This window comes from Salvelinus fontinalis, chromosome 29 (assembly GCF_029448725.1).
Source record: "Salvelinus fontinalis isolate EN_2023a chromosome 29, ASM2944872v1, whole genome shotgun sequence".
NCBI lineage: Eukaryota > Metazoa > Chordata > Actinopteri > Salmoniformes > Salmonidae > Salvelinus > Salvelinus fontinalis.
This window is the reverse complement of record NC_074693.1, coordinates 36986368-37013352: the sequence shown is the minus strand read 5'-3', so window position 1 is coordinate 37013352 and position 26985 is coordinate 36986368. Positions and strand designations below refer to the sequence as shown.

Sequence of the window (26985 nt, the reverse complement as noted above, 5' to 3'; positions counted from 1 at the left end):
GCAGGAACCACTCCACCTTTGGAGGTCAAAGAGGTGGAAGACATGGTCTGGCAAGTGTTCTCCCAATCAACTGGGGTAGTATGGGTGTGTGTTCACACATCTGCAGGAAATATGATACCTAATGTGCTGGCTTTCATTTCCCTTCAATCTGCTATCTTTTGAAGCTCCTTACGGTTCACTTTGCTGACGTGGAATCGCCCTATGCATGTGCACACGTGTGGGTGTGTGTAATCACTATGGTCTGGTATAGACTCCAGCAGCTACTAGACTAGACAGAGGCAGTGAAATTGCACTTGGCCTTGCTCTCTTGTTTACTAGCTCCCAACAACAAGTCAAATAGCTGGTTTCTCCCTGGAACCACAATGTCTCTCTGCGGCTTCGTCGACTCACTTTCCTGTTTTTCCAAGTATCACCGCCTATTGTTTTCGCTTCACAAGGATGTTTAGATACCTAAACCCTGGTCGGCACCTGTGTCTGTTTGTGTGTGTTGTTCTCTGTCGGGGGTCTCCAAAGTGAGAGGTGGGGGACAGAGAGGGAAGTATATGTTTGAGTGAGGGAAAGGCTGAAGAAATGCTTCAGTCTCACACACAAGAAATGTGGCAACCAGACTACTACCAGCACAAAGGAAGTCTCCCCCACAAGTATTGTCAGATGCCAGCCTACAAACACAGAACAGCTTAGGAGGGCAAGGAGGGGGATAAGTAAGCAATGGCCCATCAGATCCTCTCTGATCTGTCGTCTGTATTGCATGCTCTGCTTATCAGCTATGTGGAACAGAAGAGCGCAACAAAAGCCAGAGCCAAATCTCCCTAAGGCCTTCCTATGTTACACTCCTTGAGGCTGTGTTTTTGTCTGTAAATGTTTTCTTCCTTTTCCTTAGCTCCTATGTATTTGTATGTAGTAACTGTCGCAGGAGTCACCGACATTTCTAGCATGAGAGCTACTTTTATATATTATGGAACATGTCACGAGCTACTCCTTAATTTGTTCCTAGCTTTCAAATAGGTACTGTCTTGGTATTTTCCTGAATCCGATTAATTTTCAGTTTTTCACTAACTTAATCCTGTCGTTAAGTACAAAATTACAGGTATTCATACAGAAACATTGGAATTGGATGTTCTGAGTCCATGTCAATGCTTAAAGTAACAGCCCAGTGCTTCCAGATTTCTATTCAATTTGACCTATAATCACTTACAATATGAGTGAAATAGTTTTTCTTACCAAAAATTGTAATTAAGTTTGTTAAAAAGCAACTTACCTGTGTTAGAATGCAGTCGGCGTACTCCAACAACAGAATGATGTTCACGTGTCATAAAAAATATTCATGCAGGTAGGCCGCTGATTGGCCAGCTCATCCTCCTCAGGGCGATGACATGTTCTCGGGCTCCCGAGTGGTGCAGCGGTCTAAGGCACTGCACCTCAGTACAAGAGGCGTCGCTACAGTCTCTGGTTCGAATCCAGGCTGAATCACATCCGGCCGTGATTGGGAGTCCCATAGGGCAGCACACAATTGGCCCAGCGTTGTCCGGGTTTGGCCGTCATTGTAAATAAGATTTTGTTTTTGTTCTAAACTAACTTGCCTAATTAAATAAAGGTAAAAAAAATAATGTGTGCACCACACATACTGTATAGGGGCAATGTTGCTGGAAATTAATTGGCAGATATTGTGTTACATTTGACTTTTTAAGCCAATTATGGCTAACCGGGGGTGGGATAATGTCAGTGTGGATGTGATTGGATAGTAGGTGTCTGATACTTCTGCGATTTGTTTGAGGTGGAACGCGTAAAAAATACATGCCCTTTCAGAATTGTTTGGCAAGCTACTCAGAGGTGCGCTGCGAGGTTCTGGCAGCTCGCGATCGACCTGTTGGAGAACCCTGGACTAGAACCCTGGACTAGAGACATATGAATTATCTGAGTGCCAAAAAGGCGATTGAGCGTTATTCTAAAGAAGTGTATCAGTAGCTTCTCTGGAATGTGTATGTGTGTTTGTAATGCATAGTAAAGCTTTGGATCAGACTACATAACCTAAGGGCAGTGTTAACAAAATGGTCACCGATGGTCCCTTCTCGGCTGTGTGTGTTTGTGTAAGAGGCTTTCCTTTGCTTCTCCTGTTCCACTGCAGTGATGAGGATGACAAGTGGAATGCACACAAACACTAAGTAGGTAAGGTTGACACACACACCACTACCGTGCTACTTTTCTCTCTCCTTGATGTTCTCCACTCTCTGAATACTCAATTGCTCCTAAGAGTCCAGCTTGAAGTTCACGTCCAAGTGCTCTTGACTGCTTGACTTCACATGAAGCCTGTAAAACTTCTAAAGACTTATGTTTTGACTATTTCTTACTGTTTGCTTTGTAGAACAACAAAAAATAGCACTGAAGATTTGCTAATCATTACCACACGCCCTCCCACAGATGTGAAGGTTGAGACTGTTGGGAGTTAACATCTGTGAAGGTGGGTGTTTTGTTAATTAGGACAGGGAGTGGTTGCGTGTGTGCCCTGTGTGTGAGTGTGCATGTGTGTGTATACTCTGATAGAGAGAGAACTGTTAAGGAATCCCCCCAGCTCTCCAAATGGGGATAATTGGCTGACGGAGAGCAGCTTTATGTGTGAAACGGATCCCCTGTTTGTTTAGGGGAGAGAGCGTAATCGTATTGGCCGACCTTTGCTCTCTCTGGCCACACAGAGACTGGGAGTCAGCCGCACATTTGGGCTTTTTACGAGGTATGGTGACCGAAGCCCTTAACGGTGTCTCTGAGAACTTAGTGTACTACGGGGACTGGTATCTTCAGCATCATCTTTCCCAGAGTTATCACTCTGTGAAAAGCTTTTATTGGCCCGTGCAGTAATGGGTTTGTTGATGTCCGAGCTGAAGGGGAAGTGATATGCTTGAAACTTCGCATGCTATTCTTTCTGGTGTAGCTTCTAGGCCTACGGCTCCTTCATTTTAGGTCCTCAAATAGTAGATGAAAAATAAGAATTATATTAATGCAAACAGAAGAATTATGCACATGTAAACATTGACTGATCAGGTTGATTGTTCAGGTTTTGTATGTTGTTTGAACCGTACAGACTGTAACAAACTTTGTCTTTCTAGGCTCAGGCTATTGGATCATTTCCCGTCACACATGAAACTTTTATATTTATACATGCAGAGCTAAGATTATGACATTTCACACTCTTTAAAAATAAATAAATGTTCCTATCGTGGAGATCCTGTACCTATAATTGTCAAGATGTATAATGGTCTGTTTGCCTTGTTTATATTATCCGGAACTGCAGTTTGTGTCGTTGTGAGCCCTTCGGTATGGATAGATTCTACTTTTTACAGCAGCACCTATTTGATTCTCTTTACTGTGCTATGTGAAAGCAACATTTGCGGCTTACTGCTGAGAAACCCAACCAAAACCATATATTACAACAACAACAAATCAAAAACTGAAAAGTAGTCCAGAAAGGGTCATTTTACCAGCTAAAAGACATTTACGGCTGACAAGTTTGAGGTGGCAACACATTTATCAGCAAGAGCTATCTAGCGTTTAGGATTTTTGTCGCGAGCCCAGACCTTACGTCATGGAGCTCTGAGTCGAGAGCAGGCCTGGTTACAGCTCAATGTCCCATAGGGCCCACGCTTCAAGCCCACTCTGATTTCTACTGAGTTAAAGATCCACAATGCAAGGTTCTGATGGGTTTTTGAAGATTGCAGGGAAAAAAGCAACAAGGCAAAAGGAGTGAAGGACTGGGGGCAGAGGCAGAGGGGGGATCACATTTCTTTAAAAACACTCCAATGTTGTATCAACTCCTGCTTGATTTCCCGAGGGCCCACTGTTCTGTTTTGGGGTGTGGAGTTTAGATTTGCATTTGCTCCACCCCCCCTGTTCTGATTGGCTGGGTCCTATCCTGCATGTTTCATCACAGATCCAAACTTCCTCAGTGCTCTCCTTGCTTTACTTTGTAGCTACAGGCTGATGAACCTGGACGCTGGGAGCCAGCAGCTGTGTGTGATTCATGCAGTAAGCTGTGAGTGTGTGTGTGTGTAAGAGAGGGAGGCAATCGCTCTAGTTGTAGGGTTCTGTAATTTAGATATCTGACTAAACTTAATGGTTCTAAGGTTGTTGGTATAAAAGGGATGTAGGGTTGTCTTTAATTTAGTCTTTAATTCATATCTGTTTTGTTAGGAAACATATTCGATTGTTTCATTGATAGATTGAGCTGTAATTGTTGGTATATTTTGTGCTGATACTCAGAGCTTGGTAAAAGTGTAAGAATATGGGTAGATGAGCAGTTTGATTCATGGCTTATATTGATAAATGTATTCTATGTTTTGTCGATTTATAACTAAAATATTTGAATTTTTTACTGTATCTGGCTATTTTAAAAGGATATCTTTTCTATCAATGGTTTAGTTTTTTCATCAGTCATCATTATTTAACTTGAAGAAGGGGAAATAAGTTGTTTTTAGTGGGTGTTAGCCATGCCCTTATAAATGCTGGACAGGACAGTAATATCTCACACAGTCATGCTGCTGGTTCTACTGCTGGTTCTGTGGCTTAGTTCTGGGGCCCAGTCTTCAGACCCGGCCCCATTAACTGTCATGTACCAAGTCTGGGAGGAGCAGCCTGTGGGCACCAGGGTCGGCCGTCTGGTCGATGACCTGCGTCAGAGAGGCGAGACCGGGGTACTGGAGGATTTCCAGGTCGTGGAGCATGGTCAAGCCCTGCCTTTCTCCATTGGAGTAAGAGATGGAACTGTCGCCACCCTAGGCCAGCTGGACCGGGAGGAGCTGTGTCGAGGCTCGGACCTGTGTGAGCTGGCCTTCAGTGTCCTCTACAGGAAAGGTGGTGTTATCCACTTCCTGAGGGTGCGGGTGGAGGTGATGGACCTGAATGACCACAGCCCAACTTTTCTCAGCAGCCAGCAGGAGGTGGAAATCTCTGAGATGGCCACATTGAGGATGTGGATCCCCCTGGACCGAGCGGTAGACCCGGATGCTGGCCCGAATGGTCTGCAGACCTACTCGCTGTCCGTCAACCAGCATTTTGCCCTGGATGTAAGGAGTGCTGTGGATGGGCCAAAGCAGGCAGAGCTGGTGGTGATCAAGGAGCTGGACAGGGAGGTGCATTCCTCCTTCGAGCTGACTCTGGTGGCATGGGACAAGGGGAACCCTCCCAGGTCGGGCAGTACTCTGGTCCGGGTCAACGTCTTGGACTCTAACGACAACAGCCCCATGTTTGAGGATAGCACCCCCACTGTGGAACTAGCCGAGGATACAGCTCGTGGGACTAGCGTCATCAACCTCAAGGCCACGGACCCTGACCAAGGGGCCAACGGGGAGGTTGAGTACTCACTAAGCAAGCATGCTCCACCTGAGGTGCAGGAGCTTTTCAGGATCCACCCCCAAAGTGGAGTAGTGACTTTAAAAGGCCCACTGGACTATGAAGCCAAACACTTTTATGAGGTGGACATCCAGGCTCGCGATCTTGGGCCCAACGCCATCCCCTCTCATTGTAAACTACACATCAAGCTGAGGGATGTCAATGATAATGCACCAAGGATCCACGTCACTTGGACACCCCCTGATTCCCCAGTGGCAACTGTTTTAGAAGGCGCACCAGAGGACACGTTCCTTGCACTGGTGATGGTCTCTGATGCAGACTCCGGGGACAACGGGAATGTGCACGCCCACATCCAGCATGGATCAGGCCACTTCCGTCTCAAGAAAATCCATGGCGACAATTACATGATCGTAACCAATAGCACCCTGGATCGGGAAAAGGTCATGGAGTATAATCTCACGTTACATGCCCAGGATTACGGTGACCCTCCACTGTCATGTGTTAGACACCTAGTTGTCCATGTGTTGGATGAGAATGACAATGCCCCTGTGTTCTCCAAGTCCCACTACAGGGCTTCCTTCAAGGAGAACAATACCGTGGGGCTCCAGGTCCTCAAGGTAGAAGCCAATGATGTGGATATTGAGCTCAGCGGCAGGGTGTCCTTCTCCATCCGAGAGTCCAATGAACTGGGACCTCCTACGGCATCTTTCGCCATCCACCCCACCAGTGGTGTAGTCAGCGCCCAGCAGTCATTGGACTATGAGGACTCGCCCACATACTCCTTCATTGTGGAGGCCATAGACCATGGGCATCCACCCCTCACCAGCACCGCCACGGTACTCATCGAGATCCAGGATGTCAACGACAACTACCCCGTCATCAAGGAGCCGATGCCAAAGAAAGGCATAGCCTTTGTGAGTGTCCCGGTCAACGAAGAGAAGGGGGAGATAGTGACAGAACTAGGGGATGGTGCTGAAGAAGGCTCCACCGATCCTCATACTGGTCGCTCTGTCCAAAATGGATTTATGGGATTCCTGGCCACTACCATCAAGGCAACTGATCCAGACTCTGGCCTGAATGGAAGACTCAGCTACATGATCACAGATGGAAACCCCACAGGACTATTCAGACTCAATGACACCACCGGACAACTGTATGTTAACACGACCAATGCTACAGAGCTCATTGGGAAAACTTTTAAAGTGGATATTGTTGTATCGGACAAGGGTTCTCCAAGGCTATTGACAAAGGCCACCTTAGAGGTGGCTTTCATCAACTTGCGGGACCATCTGAAGAACTCAGCCCCTGGTAACCATGGTCAGCTGAGTTTCACCATGATGGTGGTCATCTGCCTTGGGGCCAGCTGCATCCTGCTTCTCCTGGCTGTTGCCTTGGTGACCACCTTCTGTCGCCCCAGGAAAAGAGACAACCATTCCTACAACTGCAGGATGGCCGAGTCCACCTACACGAGCCACCCTCGCCGCCCGCAGAAAAACATCAGGAAGACAGACATCCAGCTGGTGCCAGTCCTGAGGGGACGAAGGGAGGACCCTCCAGAAGATGACGAAGCCCAGCCCCTTTCCACCATGCTCCTGGTGGTTGAAGAGCAAAACACAGAAAGGCAGTACAGCGTTGCCAACTCCATGAACCCAACAGTCCACTCCCAGGCCTACCCAGAGGGGGGATCAACGCTACCAGTCTCCCATTCTAGAACACTCAGGAAACCTGGGAGCATCGAGCTGGACGGCACTCTTCCTCGGACCCCGGCCACTCCTTACCGAACCCTGCGTAAGGCAAGAATACCTTCATCGTCCTCCTCACTGTATCAGACCAGTACCCTGAGGCGACATGGGAACTCTGAGATCCAGGTTAGTCCTGACGTTGAAGTGCCAGAAACATTGTCCCAGGTGGCAACACTTAGGAGGCCCAAGAACACAGATACCAGAAGTGGACTTGACGCTGAAGACCACAGACGGATGCTGAGGAATCTGGTCCGTCTCTCCATGGCTGCCTTCGGAGAGAACTCCATTGAGTTGTCTGCTGCCTCTCCCGAAGTGCAGGTAACAAACCTTTTAGTTATAATTACTTCAAACGTGAATGCACATTTGGTATATCTTATGCGATGCATTACATTGGGTTGAGTCATTCTCATGTTAGATACCCTATATCCATTTAACGAATAACAGAAAGAAAACCTTTTTTTTCTCAGACTTTTGTATTATAAATAAGCCTTATTTTTTTCACATGCTCAAACTTAAATAATTAAGTAATTATGTGTAACCTACAGGAATTGAGATGCATTTAAATTGAAGGTCCCGAGAGCAGATCATTTCCCCCCTCTTGTGTATGGCTTACATAGGAAGCCTGAGGGGACAACTAACAGATGATGCTGGAGCCAAAGCATTGCGTTTATTCAGGTGCTCATGTGTCAGCCACTATAATCCTGTCTACTCCCATGCCCCTCAAGCAATCGCACCAATCCTTTTACTCAATATCGCATAGCACACTCATATAGAGAAGGAAAAATGCCAGGAAGAATCAGTAGACCACTCTTATTCTCTAAGGGGAAAGCCCAGCCAAAGTAAGCTCTGATATGTCTGTAGAGTAAGGGAATACTGTTTCGACATTTAAACACCGCGAGTCGTCAGTGACAAATGGTCCAAATTGCTGATCTCACTTTAAGCAAAGAAAAGCAGCATCTGTAAATGTCTACTCAAGAAGTGCTGTGCTAGTCAAACGACGCATCGTCATTGAGGGGGAATAGACGCAAGAGGGGGAATAGACGCAGACGGCGATGCCAACGCCCAATAGTCTTAGAACAAAGAGTCTGGCAAGGTTTTAAGGCCTCACGTAAATTCCATTATAAGCGCAGGAAGATGACAGAGTGTTGACCCACCTCTCTCCTTCATCTCCGCCTGCTCGCCCCAGCTGGAGGTTTTCAGACCCCCCCCCCCCCCTCCCCTCCACATGACCATATTTCAGAGGTTCATCCTGGAAGGAAACAGGTCAGAGAATAATAGCCTTTTACGTAAAGCGCTTTCCTGTCCACCATCTGAGTCCTACACACACACACACACACACCACACACACCACACCACACACACCACACCACACCACACCACACCACACCCACACACACACACACACACTCTGTACACCTCACAAAGGCTGTTTCCTCTCTGAATGTGGAGGCCAGAGTTAGCCGCGCTTCCACAAGAAAGATATCAGCACAAACTGCTCCAAATGAACTCCCCAATGTTAGGGGTTGCCATAGTGCGAGACCGGTTGAATAGATCCTCGCAGAACAAATCATATTTATTCATTTGACGATTGACACCTCCACCCAATACACTCAACAGCCTCAATACAGCACATTCTCAAAACCCTAGTTTGTTATTCTGACTTCTGTGTTATAATATCACTGTCTCCTTACCCCTCATCATCTCCTGCCTCCTTACAGCAGGTTTCTCAGCTCCTCTCCCTGCTCCACCAGGGCCAGCTGCAGCCAAGACCAAACTTCCGAGGCAACAAGTTCTCCCAGCGCGCTGGCAGGTGAGCACATTTCCTCTTTCTTGTCTTTTTTTCCCTTTTTCTTTTCATTATCCCTCCTTTGTTTCAGAGCCCGTTGGCTGTGGACCACTACTACCACATGCATCATTATCCCTCCTTTGTTTCAGAGCCAGTTGGCTGTTGACCACTATTACCACTGCATGCATCATTAGTTTTAGATTGTATTTATGGCTTACGATTCAACAGGCTACATGACAATCTGACTTTCATTATTATCTTTTCATGAAATTTAACTTGTCAAAAATGTAGATTTACATACATAAGTATTTGTTATTTATCCTTTTTTGTACAAGTGATCCCACTGAGATTTTGAATCAATTTTTCAAAAGAGACCTGCCCGAAGACACAAAATAAATACAAACACCCTATTAATATTGGTTCAAATCTTCCTACCCACTGGGCGCAGACGTCAGTTCAACGTCTAGTTTTGATTTACATTTGGTTGAGTTGTCAACTAACATAAGGTCAATGTGAAAAAAAAGAGAACAAAATAAGGGATTTTGGTAAAAATTTGTGTGGGAAAAAAATACACAATTCTCTTACGTTGATGATTTTTACAAAATCCAGTCAGTTTTCCACGTTGATTCAACGTCATCACATTGAAATTTGTCGAAATGACGAGGAAACAACATTGATTGTGGCCTGCTGGAGGTCCTTTTGCAGGGCTCTGGCAGTACTCCTCCTTGCACAAAGGCCTTTTGTCTATTCCATTTGCACAACAGCATGTGAAATTTATCGTCAATCAGTGTTGCTTCCTAAGTGGACAGTTTGATTTCACAGAAGTGTGATTGACTTGGAGTTACATTGTGTTGTTTAAGTGTTCCCTTTATTTTTTTGAGCAGTGTATATATCCAAATGAAAATTTGAAATCGGCCCTAATTAATCGGCAATTCCGATTAATCGGCAATTCCGATTAATCGGTCGACCTCTAATTTATAGTCCTTTTAACATCAGCCGATGTCATAAAGTGCTGTTCAGAAACCCAGCCTAAAACCCCAAACAGCAAACAATGCAGGTGTAGAATCACGGTGGCTAGGAAAAGCTACCTAGAAAGGCTGGAACCGAAGAAGAAACCTAGAGCGGAACCAGGCTATGAGGGGTGGCCAGTCCTCTTCTGTCTGTGCCGGGTGGAGATTATAACAGAAAATGGCCAAGATGTTCATAGATGACCAGCAGGGTCAAATAATAATAATAATCATAGTGGTTGTCGAGGGTGCAGCAGGTCAGCACCTTAGGAGTGAATGCCAGTTGGCTTTTCATTGCCAATCATTCAGAGTATCTCTACTGCTCCTGCTGTCTCTAGAGAGTTGAAAACAGCAGGTCAGGGTTCCATAGCCGCAGGAAGAACAGTTGAAACTGGAGCAGCAGCACGGCCAGGTGGACTGGGGACAGCAAGGAGTCATCAAGCTAGATGGGTCCAAAAAAAAAAAGAGGGAGAGGGAGAGGGAGAGGGAGAGAGAGAATTCACACTGGATAAGACTGACCCTAGCCCCCCCGACACATTAAATACTGGAGGCTGAGTCGGGAGACACCGTGGCCCCATCCGACGATACCCCCGGACATCCATCCAGTTTCTGGTAATATAGCTAGACAATGCTGCTCAGGTATGTGTCTGCCCAATAACAGGAAGAGTGTCTCATACCATAAGTGCTCTGCCAGTCTTCCAGTCAGTCACTGTGGCAGGGAGCACGTCAGAGCAGGACTCAGTGCCTACCACACTGCCAAGACTCATTCCCTAAGGCAGGAGCCAGCACATCCACTGACCACAATGTTATATTCTATACACAGTATGTGAGGGGTTCATATATGGTTCAGCCTCTTCGCTTTCATGAAGAATCTGTCTATGTGGGGTGTATGTTTTGTGTAATGGCCGACTATCTGGGATGTTGTCGCCCCCCCTGGTTTATCTCCCAATTATACAACGGGTGTGTCTAATCCAGGATGCTGATTGGTTAAAACCGCATTCCAGCCGGTGTCTATTCCACAAGTTACCACAAGCTATGACGGTGAAATGCCTATGCCTACTCTGTTCCATCTCAGTGGAGATCAAGTTTATAAATTGCCTGGCTGGGCTGATGAGACAGGGGATTGCGCAGTGAGATGGAATAAATAGGCATTTCAACCTCATAGCTTTAGCCGGTGGTAATTTGTGGAATAGACACTGTCTGGAATGCAGTTTTAACCAATCAGCATCCAGGAGTAGACCCCTGTTGTATAATTCTGTTCACGAGAACGAGTGTTAAAATCCCACCTTGAAAACGGCCTCCTTTCACCTTATATTTTGACAAAAACTCCCTCATTTGCTGTATGATTTGGAAATATTGGAACTCAGACATGATGACAGTTTCTAAATGAAAGCGCTATGGCAAATTGAATCAAATTTCTGTAAAGGTGTGGGCAGAATGTTTTAACATTTTGCACTGAGTTTTTCAAACTAAACATAACCCAACCGGCCGCAAGCAGGCGCTATTATCCCTTTTACATAGTTTGTCATTTTACGTCTGACTTTAATGTATTCAGTAGGCAATACACTGGTGACCGCCTTGTACATAAAACATCCTACATCCTTCATTCCTGCTACAAGGTTTCCTCCTTAACTCGATTTAATGGCTCTGAATTGAGGATGTTTTATACAAAATCCGGTCAATGGGGGACACGAGTGTATTACTGGCTGAGCTGACTGTGTCGATACCTAAGGGTAATACGGCATCAGGCAGAACTACGTCCTCTAGGGGTCTCGGCGCTAGCCACCTACAGTGAGTGCCAAACACTGAATGCATTCTGCCAGATGATTGATTGTTTATTCAAACAATTTAAAACTAAATGCTAGAGCCCACACTTCTATGCAAAAGACAAACGGTTGTTAAATATTTAGTTTATCGATAGATGATTGTGTTTCTATCTAATGCCTTGGTATAGGCGCTGAGATTAAATAGGCTACGATGTCGCGCTCCTATTGCACACAGATACTGTGTATTATCCTACCCATGGCCTACTGTCAAATATTTTAAGTAGGCTACTGGTCTGTTTACTTTAAAGCATTCTTGGCTTTTGAATGGATGAATGGTCATATTTATCGTATAGTAGCGGGAACTAACCAATCGTGGCAGGTAACAATAATGAAAGAAACATTAACTTACATGCTGTTATGGAATCTCCTTACCAGTGGTAAATGCATCTGTTTTATCATTACGTTTTCATGTTTTTATCACCATTATTATGAATTATTTCCCCTGCCTCAAACACCTCAATTTCCTCAATAGAACAATATGCTTGCAATACAATTCTTTAACAACTAGGAGTTGTGTGTACGCATGGTCTGAGCTGTGCGTGGAGATACGCACACTTTTCAGTCGGGTTCAAAATGGATAAATACCAATCTATGCGGGAAAACTGGGGCACACAAGGTTTAGTCTTCGCACCTTTGATAAAGAGGCCTCAGGTCTGTCTGGTCTCTAACTGGCTCTGATAAAGTCTCTGACAGGGAGCATGTTCTGTCTTCGAGTCTCTGGTATTTTATCACCAAACGTTAAAACCACCAGAAGTACATGAAGTAGGAGACAAAGATTAGTGGTGCACAATTCCTCTTAGCATGGCTTAGAGCATCTCAGCACAGTTAAATGCCACTTAGCACACCCTTTGTCTGGCTCAATGCACCTCAGCATTGAGCCGGGGTTGGAAGCTATTCAAGTATTAAACTGAGCTCAGGTCAACACATTCCAGAACAGCTTGATTCTTGGGAACAATTGAATATGACATGACAGTCATAGTGAAGGTTCCACAAGATGGCTGACTATCGATAATATGACTCCTAAACGTCGGTTCTAAAATGCCATCTCTCACTGTCCCTGACGCTCCCCTGTCTGTTTCCTCTGCTTGCCTGAAGGTCTTACGCTCAGGACACTGATTGGCAGAGCACCAAGGACAGCGGTCATGGTGAGAGTGAGGCCGGAGACATGGACTGGGACATGGGCCGAGACTCCCCCGTCGACCCGCTACTGGAGGAGGGGCTTAATAACCTGCTCAACAACCCCGGTAAGAACTTTTTTAAATGTAAGCTTTATTTAACCAGGTTGACCGATTGACCAGAGAAATGATCCTATTTTATAGTCAACAAACAATAGCTTGAAGGGAAAACATTTGAATGGTCAACATTAACAAAGAAAACACTTATTTGAATTCTTAGCTCTCTGTTGGGCTTCTACCACTTAATTATGTTCTTAAAATTCATGGCAAACATTAAGTGACTAACAATATCATAAGCTGAGCGTGGCTGTTTTCACTCAGCCGTAAAGATACATATTGCTGTACTGTATGTGACATTGTTTGAAGTGAAACAATGAGTGCAGCTCTTAGTATGACTGACCAGACTAATACACATGTTGAAATTCTATATAGTCCAACCTACATTGAATGAACGAAACATTAGGAACACCTGTTCTTTCCATTAGACTGACCAGTGGAATCCATGTAAAAGCTATGAACCCTTATTGATATAAATCCAATTTAATCCGTGTAGATGAAGGGGAGGAGACAAACTAAAGAAGGATTTTTCAGCCTTGAGACAATTGAGAAGTTGGTAAATGGGCAAGACATCATATTTAAGTTCCTTTAAACGGTGTATGTTAGTAGGTGCCAGGCGCACCGGTTTGAGTGTGTCAAAAGCTGCAACCCTGCGGAGTTTTTCACACTCAACGGTTTACCGTGTGTATCAAGAATGGCCCACCACCCAAACGCCATTCAGCAAACTGTGGGAAGCATTGGAGTCAACATGGGTTAGCATCCCTGTGGAATGATATCGACACCTTGCAGAGTCCATGCCCCGACAAATTGAGGCTTTTCTGAGGGCAAAACGGGGTGCAACTCAATATTAGGAAGGTGTTCCTAATGTTTGGTATACTCAGTGTATGTACACGGTAAACATACGTATTGAGTTCCTTCCAATTGTTCAGGCCATCGTCACGTGGGCTCGGTCTTTGTTCTTTTCAAAACATGGCACATAGTCTCTCAAGACTTCAAGGCTGAATACGAGGATTTCTATCTTTCAGTTGATCTTGAGTGAGAGCCATTTAAAGTCTATGCCGGTACAGTAATCTCACACAGGGGTGTTACAAAGACCTGCGTGTGTATGTGTGTGTCATGCTTGAGTCACCCATGCCCAAAGGGGTCCTCCATTAGCATTGTAACTCACGCTAGATTTGTGAGACTCACAAACGGTGAGAAGCTCATGCTCTTTGAGGACCTATGACGTTGTTCAAACATTCAAACAGCCTGTGTTTCTGATTCCCTGGGCAACACGTTTTTTCTTTTCTTTTCACCTGGAGAGTCCCATCTTTTAAGCTGCCTAGAACAACCCCAACACATACAGTCACCACCACCCACTCTGCCCCGAGGCAGTGTTTCAGCGTGATCTGAACAGATAGCCTTGAATCTGACCTCTGATATCATGTTCCACATCTGTCTTTCGGTCCTGATCGACACAATGCAAAGGTGTGTTTGCGCAGATCAGTGTGTTTTCAGCACCCCTTCTTCAGAATGCGGCCTCAGTCTACATCTCCTTGAGCTCTGCTATTTTCTTTTGAGTCTGCATTCCTTTGTTTGGTAGCCATATCACCTATTAAAGGGACAGTTCACTCGAAAATCAGTCTTAGAGCTGATAGAAGATGAATCACATATCACCAATTGTATTGTCCCATTTTTGAGTCAACTGCTGATTTTTTTTCAATATTTACCATTGTGACTTATCAAAGTTGAGCTCTGACGTTAGTCAGGTCTGTGGATCTAACGCTCGGCGGTATGCTTTAAACTGCTTCAATATCTTCTGGTGTTTTGTTGTGGTTGTAGTCAATCAACCACAACAGGAGTGTTCTTCACATCAAACATGTGTATGTGTGGTGTGTCTAAGGGGGTTCCTTTGGTTCCAGTGAGAGGGTCATTGTTTTCTGAGGATTTAGGGTTTCCCTGCTGGTGGCTCCAGTCTAATTAAGTTTGGAATGGGGAGAGCCATGGATCACGAGAGATAAAGAGAAAGGGGGATGAGGTGAAGAGAAAGGGGGATGAGGTGAAGAGAAAGGGGGATGAGGTGAAGAGAAAGGGGGATGAGGTGTAGAGTGGGGGTGAAGAGAAAGGGGGATGAGGTGAAGAGAAAGGGGGATGAGGTGTAGAGTGGGGGTTGAAGAGAAAGGGGGATGGGGTGTAGAGTGGGGGGTGAAGAGAAAGGGGGATGAGGTGTAGAGTGGGGGTGAAGAGAAAGGGGGATGAGGTGTAGAGTGGGGGTGAAGAGAAAGGAGGATGAGGTGGAGTGGGGGTTGTAAAAGGGGATGAGGAAGAGAAAGGTGTAGAGTGGGTGGGGTGTAGAGTAGAGTGGGGGGGGGGGGTGTAGAGTAGAGTGGGGGGGTGGGGTGTAGAGTAGAGTGGGGGGGTGGGGTGTAGAGTAGAGTGGGGGGGTGGGGTGTAGAGTAGAGTGGGGGGGTGGGGTGTAGAGTAGAGTGGGGGGGTGAGGTGTAGAGTGGGGGGGTGAGGTGTAGAGTGGGGGGGTGAGGTGTAGAGTGGGGGGGTGAGGTGTAGAGTGGGGGGGTGAGGTGTAGAGTAGAGTGGGGGGGTGAGGTGTAGAGTAGAGTGGGGGGGTGAGGTGTAGAGTAGAGTGGGGGGGTGAGGTGTAGAGTAGAGTGGGGGGGTGAGGTGTAGAGTAGAGTGGGGGGGTGAGGTGTAGAGTAGAGTGGGGGGGTGAGGTGTAGAGTAGAGTGGGGGGGTGAGGTGTAGAGTAGAGTGGGGGGGTGTGAGGTGTAGAGTGAAATGGGGATGAAGTGTGGAGTGAAATGGGGATGAAGTGTAGAGTGAAATGGGGATGAAGTGTAGAGTGAAATGGGGATGAAGTGTAGAGTGAAATGGGGATGAAGTGTAGAGTGAAATGGGGATGAAGTGTAGAGTGAAATGGGGATGAAGTGTAGAGTGAAAGGGGGATGAAGTGTAGAGTGAAAGGGGGATGAAGTGTAGAGTGAAAGGGGGATGAGGTGTAGAGTGAAAGGGGGATGAGGTGTAGAGTGAAAGGGGGATGAGGTGTAGAGTGAAAGGGGGATGAGGTGTAGAGTGAAAGGGGGGTGAGGTGTAGAGTGAAAGGGGGGTGAGGTGTAGAGTGAAATGGGGGTGAGGTGAAGAGTGAAAGGGGGATGAGGTGTAGAGTGAAATGGGGATGAGGTGTAGAGTAAGGGGGATGAGGTTAGAGTAAGGGGGATGAAGATAAGGGGGATGAGGTGTAGAGAAAGGGGGCTGAAGAGAAAGGGGTATGATGTGTAGAGTGGGGGATGAAGAGAAAGGGGGATGAGGTGAAGAGAAATGGGGATGAGGTGTAAAGTGAAATGGGGATGAGGTGTAGAGTGGGGGGTGTAGAGTAAGGGGGATTAGGTGTAGCGTAAGGGGGATGAAGAAAAGGGGGATGAGGTGTAGAGTAAGGGGGATGAGGTGTAGAGTGGAGGGGTGAAGAGAAATGGGGATGAGGTGTAAAGTTAGTGGTGAAGAGAAAGGGGGATGAGGTGTAAAGTGAAAGGGGGATGAGGTGTAGAGTTGGGGGTGTGGAGAAAGGGGGATGAGGTGTAGAGTAAGGGGGATGAGGTGTAGAGTAAGGGGGATGAGGTGTAGAGTAAGGGGGATGAGGTGTAGAGTAAGGGGGATGAGGTGTAGAGTAAGGGGGATGAGGTGTAGAGTAAGGGGGATGAGGTGTAGAGTAAGGGGGATGAGGTGTAGAGTAAGGGGGATGAGGTGTAGAGTAAGGGGGATGAGGTGTAGAGTAAGGGGGATGAGGTGTAGAGTAAGGGGGATGAGGTGTAGAGTAAGGGGGATGAGGTGTAGAGTAAGGGGGATGAGGTGTAGAGTAAGGGGGATGAGGTGTAGAGTAAGGGGGATGAGGTGTAGAGTAAGGGGGATGAGGTGTAGTGAAAGGGGGATGAGGTGTAAAGTGAAAGGGGGATGAGGTGTAAAGTGAAAGGGGGATGAGGTGTAGAGTTAGGGGGATGAGGTGTAGAGAAGAGGGGGATGAGGTGTAGAGAAGAGGGGGTGAGGTGTAAAGTGAAAGGGGGATGAGGTGTAGAGTTAGGGGGATGAGGTGTAGAGAAGAGGGGGATGAGGTGTAGAGAAGAGGGGGTGAGGTGTAGAGAAGAGGGGGTGAGGTGTAGAGTGTGGGATGAAGAGAAACTGGGATGAGGTGTAGAAAAATAGGGATGAGGTGTAGTCGGGGTTGAAGAGAGAGGGGGATGAGGTGCAGAGTGGGAGGAGTTTCCGGGAAAAAAACAAGGAGTTAGTAAGAGGATGGGAGAAACACAGAGAGAGCGAGGGGATGGAGGGAGAGCGAGGGGATGGAGGGAGAGCGAGGGGATGGAGGGAGAGAGCGAGGGGATGGAGGGAGAGCGAGAGGATGGAGGGAGAGAGCGAGAGGATGGAGGGAGAGAGCGAGGGGATGGAGGGAGAGCGAGAGGATGGAGGGAGAGAGCGAGAGGATGGAGGGAGAGAGCGAGGGGATGGAGGGAGAGAGCGAGGGGATGGAGGGAGAGAGCGAGGGGATGGAGGGAGAGAGCGAGGGGATGGAGGGAGAGAGCGAGGGGATGGAGGGAGAGAGCGAGGGGATGGAGGGAGAGAGCGAGGGGATGGAGGGAGAGAGCGAGAGGATGGAGGGAGAGAGCGAGCGAGAGGATGGAGGGAGAGAGCGAGCGAGAGGATGGAGGGAGAGAGCGAGCGAGAGGATGGAGGGAGAGAGCGAGCGAGAGGATGGAGGGAGAGAGCGAGCGAGAGGATGGAGGGAGAGAGCGAGGGGATGGAGGGAGAGAGCGAGGGGATGGAGGGAGAGAGCGAGGGGATGGAGGGAGAGAGCGAGGGGATGGAGGGAGAGAGCGAGGGGATGGAGGGAGAGAGCGAGGGGATGGAGGGAGGGAGCGAGGGGATGGAGGGAGGGAACGAGGGGATGGAGGGAGGGAACGAGGGGATGGAGGGAGAGAGCGAGGGGATGGAGGGAGAGAGCGAGGGGATGGAGGGAGAGAGCGAGGGGATGGAGGGAGGGAACGAGGGGATGGAGGGAGAGAGCGAGGGGAGGGAGGGAGGGAGCGAGGGGAGGGAGGGAGGGAGAGAGCGAGGGGATGGAGGGAGAGAGCGAGGGGATGGAGGGAGGGAACGAGGGGATGGAGGGAGGGAACGAGGGGATGGAGGGAGGGAACGAGGGGATGGAGGGAGGGAACGAGGGGATGGAGGGAGAGAGCGAGGGGATGGAGGGAGAGAGCGAGGGGATGGAGGGAGAGAGCGAGGGGATGGAGGGAGGGAACGAGGGGATGGAGGGAGGGAACGAGGGGATGGAGGGAGGGAACGAGGGGATGGAGGGAGGGAACGAGGGGATGGAGGGAGGGAACGAGGGGATGGAGGGAGAGAGCGAGGGGATGGAGGGAGAGAGCGAGGGGATGGAGGGAGAGAGCGAGGGGATGGAGGGAGAGAGCGAGGGGATGGAGGGAGAGAGCGAGGGGAGGGAGGGAGGGAGAGAGCGAGGGGAGGGAGGGAGGGAGAGAGCGAGGGGAGGGAGAGAGCGAGGGGAGGGAGAGAGCGAGGGGAGGGAGAGAGCGAGGGGAGGGGAGGGATGGAGGGAGAGAGCGAGAGGAGGGATGGAGGGAGAGAGCGAGGGGAGGGATGGAGGGAGAGAGCGAGGGGAGGGATGGAGGGAGAGAGCGAGAGGAGGGATGAGGGAGAGAGCGAGGGGATGGAGGGAGAGAGCGAGGGGAGGGATGGAGGGAGAGAGCGAGAGGAGGGATGAGGGAGAGAGCGAGAGGAGGGATGAGGGAGAGAGCGAGAGGAGGGATGGAGGGAGAGAGCGAGAGGAGGGATGAGGGAGAGAGCGAGAGGAGGGATGAGGGAGAGAGCGAGAGGAGGGATGGAGGGAGAGAGCGAGAGGAGGGATGAGGGAGAGAGCGAGAGGAGGGATGGAGGGAGAGAGCGAGAGGAGGGATGAGGGAGAGAGCGAGAGGAGGGATGGAGGGAGAGAGCGAGAGGAGGGATGAGGGAGAGAGCGAGAGGAGGGATGGAGGGAGAGAGCGAGAGGAGGGATGAGGGAGAGAGCGAGAGGAGGGATGGAGGGAGAGAGCGAGGGGATGGAGGGAGAGAGCGAGAGGAGGGATGAGGGAGAGAGCGAGGGGATGGAGGAAGCGAGACTTTACTAATAAGGCATGATAACTCCTAACTGAGGGCATTTATTAGACACAAGACAAAGCCAAGGGTTGGGAAACAACCTTTAGGTGGGAGTTAACGCACAACAATTCCCAGGTTCGACAGCCTTATTGCTTTTATAAAACAGTTGCTAACATATTTAACAACATGTTTTCATGACCTTTATTTTAATTAGTAAATTTGCTTTATTTCATCCTTCCACCAGACGATATAGTCTGGGGAAAAGCCGGTTCTGACGTTGCTAACCATCAGACTGGTTGTTAATTATATTCTCATGTTTTGACCAAGTCGTTGCTATGTTAAACAAATCATTGGCATGTAGCTAGCTGGGTAGCAGAGGTTCAATTATTACAAGAGAGAGGAGAATTTAAATGTAATAAATAATTTATAAATAGGCAACAACCAGCTAATGGTCGAGTCAATAAGATAGTTAGGGAGGATAGCTAGGCTAACTTTACTTCTCCTTTACTAGCTAACTAGCCAAATACACAATCACACCAAGCAGCTGAAATGACAGCAAACTGCATTTTGTTTGTTTTATCTTTGTTTCTATATCCATTATAATGATCCTGATCAATGAATTTGTCTGGATCAGATAAGCTTGTCAGTCTCATCACGTAATATGGAGATCGCAACAACAAAAACCGGCAACGTTGGAAAGGCACACAGTTAGGCTTATATTAACCCCCTCTGTACCAAACCAAATGCTAGGCTAGTAGCATGGGGAAATATTCTCAAGGCACTTTTTTCCAGGGGAGATTAAGGTTATACATTGACTGGCTGGGCTGTGGGACAGTGGATGTGTATTGATACATCTCAAGGCACTTTTTTCCAGGGGAGATTAAGGTTATACATTGACTGGCTGGGCTGTGGGACAGTGGATGTGCATTGATACATCTAAAGGAACAGTTAATAGGCATTACACATGGAATGCAGAATTGTGGCGCTATAACTCACTGCTATCAATCAGCCTCAAGGATCCAAACAACATGATCCCATCATGTTTTATAAAATGAGATGCAGAAGGGGGGACGGGACGGGTCTGAGGCGATTGCAAAGAAAGGGGCCAGAAAAGGAAGCAGCATTTTAGAAAACCCGATGTGATTGAACCCAGGCAGTTAGCTTGTGAGTTAACCTCTGTCTGATGTGGCTTGCTGTGAGTTTGATTGATCACTGCCTCCCCAGCCTCCGTGTCAAAGTCAAGCAGACGCAACAGACCGTAAAAAAGGGCCAGCCTGCCCCCATTAGTTTCTGACAGGGTTTTATATGTACGCTAGCCCTGTTAGCAACGCTCTCTTCTGAGGTCTCCTGGAGACGACAGACATGAAAGATGGTGGTCGACTGAGTCAGCGCAACTTCATTTGATGACCTTTGCGTGTAGTTCAAACCCCCACATATATGGAGCTCAGTCTTTCATTCAAAAACAAATATCTCACAGCAGAGCCTTTGAACATTCCAAACATATACAGCGGAGGATAACTACCTCAGAAGGACTTCAAGCGAAACATGATACGTTTGAACATCATGTGGGATTTGTGTTGGTTACTTTTCACTGATGTGTAGTGTTAAATCAGAAGTATAAGGACTTGTTTCGTTTATGGATTGAGATTTAAGTTGAGGGCTGTCAGTGTCACACAGTGGGGGTGGGGGGGGGGGGAGTGTGTGTGCATGAGAGGGGGAATGAGGGTGTGTGTGTGGTGGGGGTAGGTTCTGGGGTTGTTCAGTGACTGCTCTGTAAGTTTGTGTGTTAGAACAGTGGTTCCCAACTTTGTTTTGGTTACCGTACCCCCAACTGAATTTCGCTCTGCCTGGAGTACCTCTAAAGGATCCCCTCATGTGCATTTTACCAGTAATACTATGGACTCATTACTCTTTTGAAGTACCCCCAGGGGTCCCAGTACCCCTAGTTGGGAACTACTGTGTTAGTGTGTGTGCGTGCCCGGGTCTGGTTGTGATTAGATGAAAAGGACCACAGGGCAAGTGTAACACGCAGGATATGAACCCGGGTCTCCCATGGAAGCAACCAACGTCTTAGACCAAGAGGGAAAATTCAGACAGTGTTTTTTGAAGATCGCAGGCAGGGGATACTTGACAGGAGTGCTAGCTAGGCTAGGTTAGCTTACTAGGTACATATAATAGCTTTAGGTTGGTTGTTTTTCCATCAACAACGTTGCCTCTCTGATCACTCTCCCTCGCTTGGGCAAGGGACATTTAAGGTACACTCGTGACGATGTAAAACGTCATTCAAGGGCTAAGGGTTTAGAACCGAGGAGACTTTAACACAGCAGAGGATCGGTTCCTCTTCCACTCCCTTGAGAAATTTGGCTTTAGGGATTTTTTTTCCGGTGAGGCTATTAAGACACTATACTAATGTTAACAGCTCTATCAAACTGAAACATGGCACCTGACCTAGATTTGAGTTATGACAACCTTGCCTAAATCCTCAATCTCACCGTATCTGTTTTTATTAGTCATCCAACTTATTACAAAGTCTTTAAATAATAGTCCTGTACAAGGTATTTCCATGGCTGGTAAATAAATGATGAGCCAGCTGGCTGACGATACTCCACTTTTTCTGAAAGACGCTAGTCAGATTCCCATATCGATCAATGTGATATAATCGTTTTCCAAAGCATCTGGTCTATGTCTTAACATTAATAAATGTAAACTCATGGCTGTCAAAGATTGTGTGAAACCCTCATATAATTTATAACCATACATTTTCTCCATAATCAGGACATATTGTATAAAAATATTTAGCGCATTCGGAAACCTTGACTTTTTGTACATTCTGTTACGTTACAGCCTTATTCTAAAATGTATTAAATTGTTTTTTTCCCTCATCAATCTACACACAATACCCCATAATGACAAAGCAAAACCAGGTTTAGACATTTTGGCAAATTTATAAAAAACTGAAATATTACATTTACATAAGTATTCAGACCCTTTACTCAGTACTTTGTTGAAGCACCTTTTGCAGAGATTACAGCCTCAAGTCCTCCTGGGTATGACGCTACAAGCTCGGCACACCTGTATTTGGGGAGTTTCTCCCATTCTTCTCTGCAGATCCTCTCAAGCTCTGTCAGGTTGGATGGGGAGCGTCGCTGCACAGCTAATTTCAGGTCTCTCCAGAGATGCTCGATCAGGTTCAAGTCTGAACTCTGGCTGGGTCACTCAAGGACATTCAGAGACTTGTCCCGAAGCCACTCCTGCATTGTCTAGGCTGTGTGCTTAGGGTCGTTGTCCTGTTGGAAAGGGAACAGCCTGAGCGCTCTGGAGCAGGTTTTCATCAAGGATCTCTCTCTACTTTGCTCTGTTCATCTTTCACTCGGTCCTGAGCTCTGTCAGAGGGTTCTTGGTCACCTCTCTGACCAAGGCCTTTCTCCCCCGAATGCTCAGTTTAGCCAAGCTGCCAGCTCTAAGAAAAGTCTTGGTGTTTACAAACTTCCATTTAAGAATGATGGAGGCCACTGTATTCTTGGGTACCTTCAATGCTGCAGAAATGTTTTGGTAGCCTTCCCCATATCTGTGCCTCGACACAATCCTGTCTCGGAGCACTACGCACAATTCCTTCGACCTCTTGGCTTAGTTTTTGATCTGACATGCACTGTCAACTGTGGGACCTTATAGACATGTGTGTGCCTTTCCAAGTCATGTCCAATCAATTGAATTTACCACAGGTGGACTCCAATCAAGTTGTAGAAACATCTCAAGGATAATCAATGGAAACAGGATGCACCTGAGCTCAATCAAAGTAGATTGATGATGATTTTTATTTAATCCCTTTTAGAAAAAATCTAACATCTGAATATTTTCAGAATGCACTGTTTTTGTGTTTGAAATATTGGTTCCCGAAATAATATCCTATTGGTGAGCCAACTTGTAAATGCAGAGGGACTTATCCTTATCACTTCATAAGATCCCTGTAACATGTAAAGAGTTTGCAATTTTTTTTTAGATGCCATTCCCTCAGGTGTTGCTTTATTCAGGAACGTGTCAAGACCTGACCCTCAGAACAGACCTATGATTAACCCTGTTGACTCATCAGTAGGAAAGATTTGTTTCTCTTTTAGTCCATTTAACAACAACAGAGCTATACGAACCTTGTTTGAACAGGATGTTGTATCTATACCTTATGTCATGCCTTATTGGAATGGTTTTATTGATAATATAGTTAGGGGAAAAAAAATTTTAAACGTTAAATATTTATAAATATCATCCTGCCGACCACTATATGAAGAAGGAAAAAACAAAACATGGAGTCAAATTGTACCTTTTGTAATGACCACCCAGAAACGGTGTTGAATCTATTTTGGCATTGTATTCATGTGAGGAAACTGTGGCAAGAAAACAGTAGATTTATAATTTTACACTATTATGGAGAGATGTATTGCTTGGATTATTTACCTACGATAGGAATAAATTGAAACAATTCCATGTCATTCATTTCATTATTCTTTAATCAAATTTCATTGTCACAAATGTAACTGCCGGCCAAAACTGCCGGGCCAAAACCGCCCTCAAAGTTTATTTTTATTTTTGTGGATTTCATTTGTTGGTAAAAAAAATACTAAAATCACCAGGAATTCAGCTGAAAATTTGTTTAATTTAGGAAATCTGTTCTCAAGTATTCCCGCGAATACAAAAAGAGATATGTGTTCGTGCCTCAATGTAATCAAGGTATGAAATTGTAATTTTCAAATACAATCTCTTCTTGGGCTTAGTTGTGGTCAATTGGCATTGTACAAATAATTATAATTATGTTCCGGCACCCTGTCCATCCGCTCCGACAAAAATTGTCCCGTGGCTGAATCTAGGTGTCTACCCCTGCCATACAGTTATACCACAACTAAAGTTTTCCCTTTATCAAAAAAATGAAACAAAAGCAATATGATGTTGGTCATGATAATCAGGTTTGCACAACCCCATACAAAAAAATTATACAAGAATGCCTGTAATGCTTAACTGTAGAGAATGGCTTTAAATTGATTTTTACCTGTTTTGAGTGTGTACGTGCTCATTCTAGCCTTGTTTTTACCTGGTGCTAACATGAGTCTGTCCTGATCATGTCTACATTCTGATGGTGCCCACATTTTCAGAAATATGTCTACACATGGAATTAAAGTGTCTGTTATCTGTCCACTGTGCCTGCATTGTGACCAGATTTCCTGGCCCCTTCATGCAAATTATTTCATAGATATTCTTTCAAAATAATATTTATTTATTGTAAGACACATATTGATCTAAACAGTCAATGGTGCCACCTGCCAATTATTTAAATGTTTTCTCTGTCCATATCTGTCTACACTTGTAAGATATCAAGGCACAATATGTGTCTGACTACCAGAAGTGGGCAGGATGATCAGATCACAATGTGTCTTTTGATTGTCTAAACAGGGTTTGTGTAAAACCACTTGACCACTTTAATGCCTATGTAGGGCCATTCCGCAATCTGCATTGGCCATACAGCATTTACTGCGATGCTGCCTCTGCATAAGTTAGGGAATTGATACTTCTTGCGCTTGTCAAGGAAGTGAATTTGTGTTTATACAGGATGTACCGCCCCCACCTACCGTCATCCAATCATGTCAATGCGGAGTTATACAGAGCCCTCTGCATTGTTAAAAATTGGGGAGGCGCATGCGGTACGGAGCTTGATGTGGCCTTTTGCGTCACACCCTCTGTACGGCGCATAAATCAGCTTTTACTTGACTGTAACTCCGGATACAGCCAGGAGATGACAGGAAATGCCGGTTCACAACAGCCAGATAAATTTTCTCCTGTGATATCCTCTATCCTGTTTTTGTCCCACATAGTGTTTTTCTCGAGGAAATTGAAGGAAACCGTTAGATTAGACTTGTACCTCCATAAGCTTATTTTTATTAACTTAGTTTATATTTGTCGTCTTCGACATACCAGATAATCATTCTCCCATCTTCAGATTTCATTTAACGTTTTCACGCGAAGAAATTCATTTTCACAGGGATTAACAAGAATACTGACCAACAACAAACACTATAACAAAGAACACCCACATGTTCCCTGTGTCACATCCAGCACTGTATCACTGTAGAGCTGTTGCTTTGTCCTATGTTGTTACAAAACGGTATTGCCAATACTCCATACTTTATTGACATGTTCTCATCTCTCTCCTCCTCTCATCAGATGACGTCTTTGCTGACATAGAGGACCCTGCGTGGATGTCCCGCCTTTCCCTCCCCCTAACTGCCGACTACCACGAGAACGTTTTTGTTCCCAATGGGCCACCGTCCCCTGAAACCCATTGCTCCCCAGACACCCTTGACTCTGCCTCCTTCTCCACCTTCGGTAAGAAGCCGGAGGATGGCTCACTGGGCGGGGCCTTGATCTCCGAGGTCAACACTTTGTTTAATATGCTCCTGACCCAGAGAGGCGACTCCCAGCCCCGCCTCTCACCAGACGTGCTCTACAGACTGTCCGCCACCTACCGGCGCTCGCTGGGGCTGGAAGGAGATACCGCCCCAGCAGGGGGCGCCAACATACAAAGGAACTCTGTGAACCCCGAAAAGAGGTCCACCCTGGCTCAATGCCCTTAGGCCCAACCCCTGGTATGAGAACAGTTGCCTCAACTTTATTTGATTGGTTCTTGTGTGTTTGGGTGCCTAAGACCCCCCCCCCCCCCCCCCCCCCCCCCAAACTGATGACTTTGTTTTACATGTTGCTGAAATGACTGAACTGCTCAAGCTTACAACAGCAACCCCTCCTTCTCCTTACATATCCTCATTAGGATATGTCCAATACATGCCTAAGCTCTGACAGCCTGCTTCCCTGTCTGAAACAGGACAAGGTCAGAAGAGGGAGATGAGTTAACCAAAGGCCTTTATTCAGTGCTGGAAAAAGCACAATGTACTATACAGTACTCCCTACATAGAAAAGTGTACATTTACCTTGAGATAAATGTTACACAATGAACCATCTCCCTCATGTGGCACATACTCCTCTGTATCATTCTGATGCAACAAAGATTCACTCTCTGTCTCTCGTCAGAAGTGTTTATCAGTGGGAGCAACAACATGGTGCTATCCGTTGTTAGCATTGTCCATGCTATGAATGGCTGAGTTTAGCAGCCCCAAGCAAAGAGCCCAAGAAGGAAACGGCTCTCTTGTCTTCTCTGAAGACAAAACACTAACAACATTAAGTCCTGCTCCCGAGGAGGAATGTGTGAAATGTCTGTCACAATGGACCTAGTCTGCCGACACTTCCTTCACCACCATTTTGAGAAATGTTTCCATTATTGATTACTATTTCTATTTACTCAAGTAAATTATTTAGCTACTGAAAAAATGTAATATTTACAGAGGTATAAATGTGTGTTTATGTCTGTGTAGAAAACACTTACAGTACCTTCGGAAAGTATTCAGACCCCTTGACTTTTTCCCACAGTTTCTTATGTTACAGCCTTATTCTAAAATGGATAAAATACAACAACAAAAAATCCTCAGCAATCTACACAACGTACCCCATAATGACAAAGCGAAAACAGGTTTTTAGAAATGTTTGCAAATGTAGAAAACATAAAAATCAGAAATACCTTATTTACATAAGTATTCAGACCCTTTGCTATTTATTATTTCTTTATGGTAGAGCGGCCAGACGGAAACCGCCACTCAGTAAAAGGCACATAAAGGCACCTAAAAGACTCTCAGACCATGAGAAACATGATTCACTGGTCTGGTGAAACCAGGATTGAACTATTTGGCCTGAATGCCAAGCATCACGTCTGGTGGAAACCTGGCACCATCCCTATGGTGAAGCATGATGGTGGCAGCATCACGCTGTGAGGATGTTTTTCAGTGGCAGGGACTGGGAGACTAGTCAGGATCGAGGCAAAGATGA

General features: G+C 46.4%; 1 protein-coding gene across 1 annotated transcript; it reads left to right on the top strand.

The window, feature by feature from the left end:
• The first annotated feature begins 3974 nt into the window (after positions 1-3974).
• On the top strand, positions 3975-25770 carry LOC129827943 (protocadherin-12-like). Its single transcript, XM_055889243.1, has 4 exons — positions 3975-7400; positions 8801-8892; positions 12797-12945; positions 25276-25770. The coding sequence occupies exons 1-4, from the start codon at positions 4491-4493 to the stop codon at positions 25683-25685; spliced, it is 3561 nt and encodes a 1186-aa protein (XP_055745218.1). The 5' UTR covers positions 3975-4490; the 3' UTR covers positions 25686-25770.
• The last annotated feature ends 1215 nt before the right edge of the window (positions 25771-26985 follow it).

Excerpts from the sequence above, each read along its gene's own strand:
- LOC129827943 (XM_055889243.1), top strand. The coding sequence starts at position 4,491 with ATGCTGGACAGGACAGTAATATCTCACACAGTCATGCTGCTGGTTCTA. Across the intron at positions 8,893-12,796 it reads TTCTCCCAGCGCGCTGGCAG|GTCTTACGCTCAGGACACTG; the intron begins GTGAGCACATTT and ends GCTTGCCTGAAG. Across the intron at positions 12,946-25,275 it reads TAACCTGCTCAACAACCCCG|ATGACGTCTTTGCTGACATA; the intron begins GTAAGAACTTTT and ends TCCTCTCATCAG.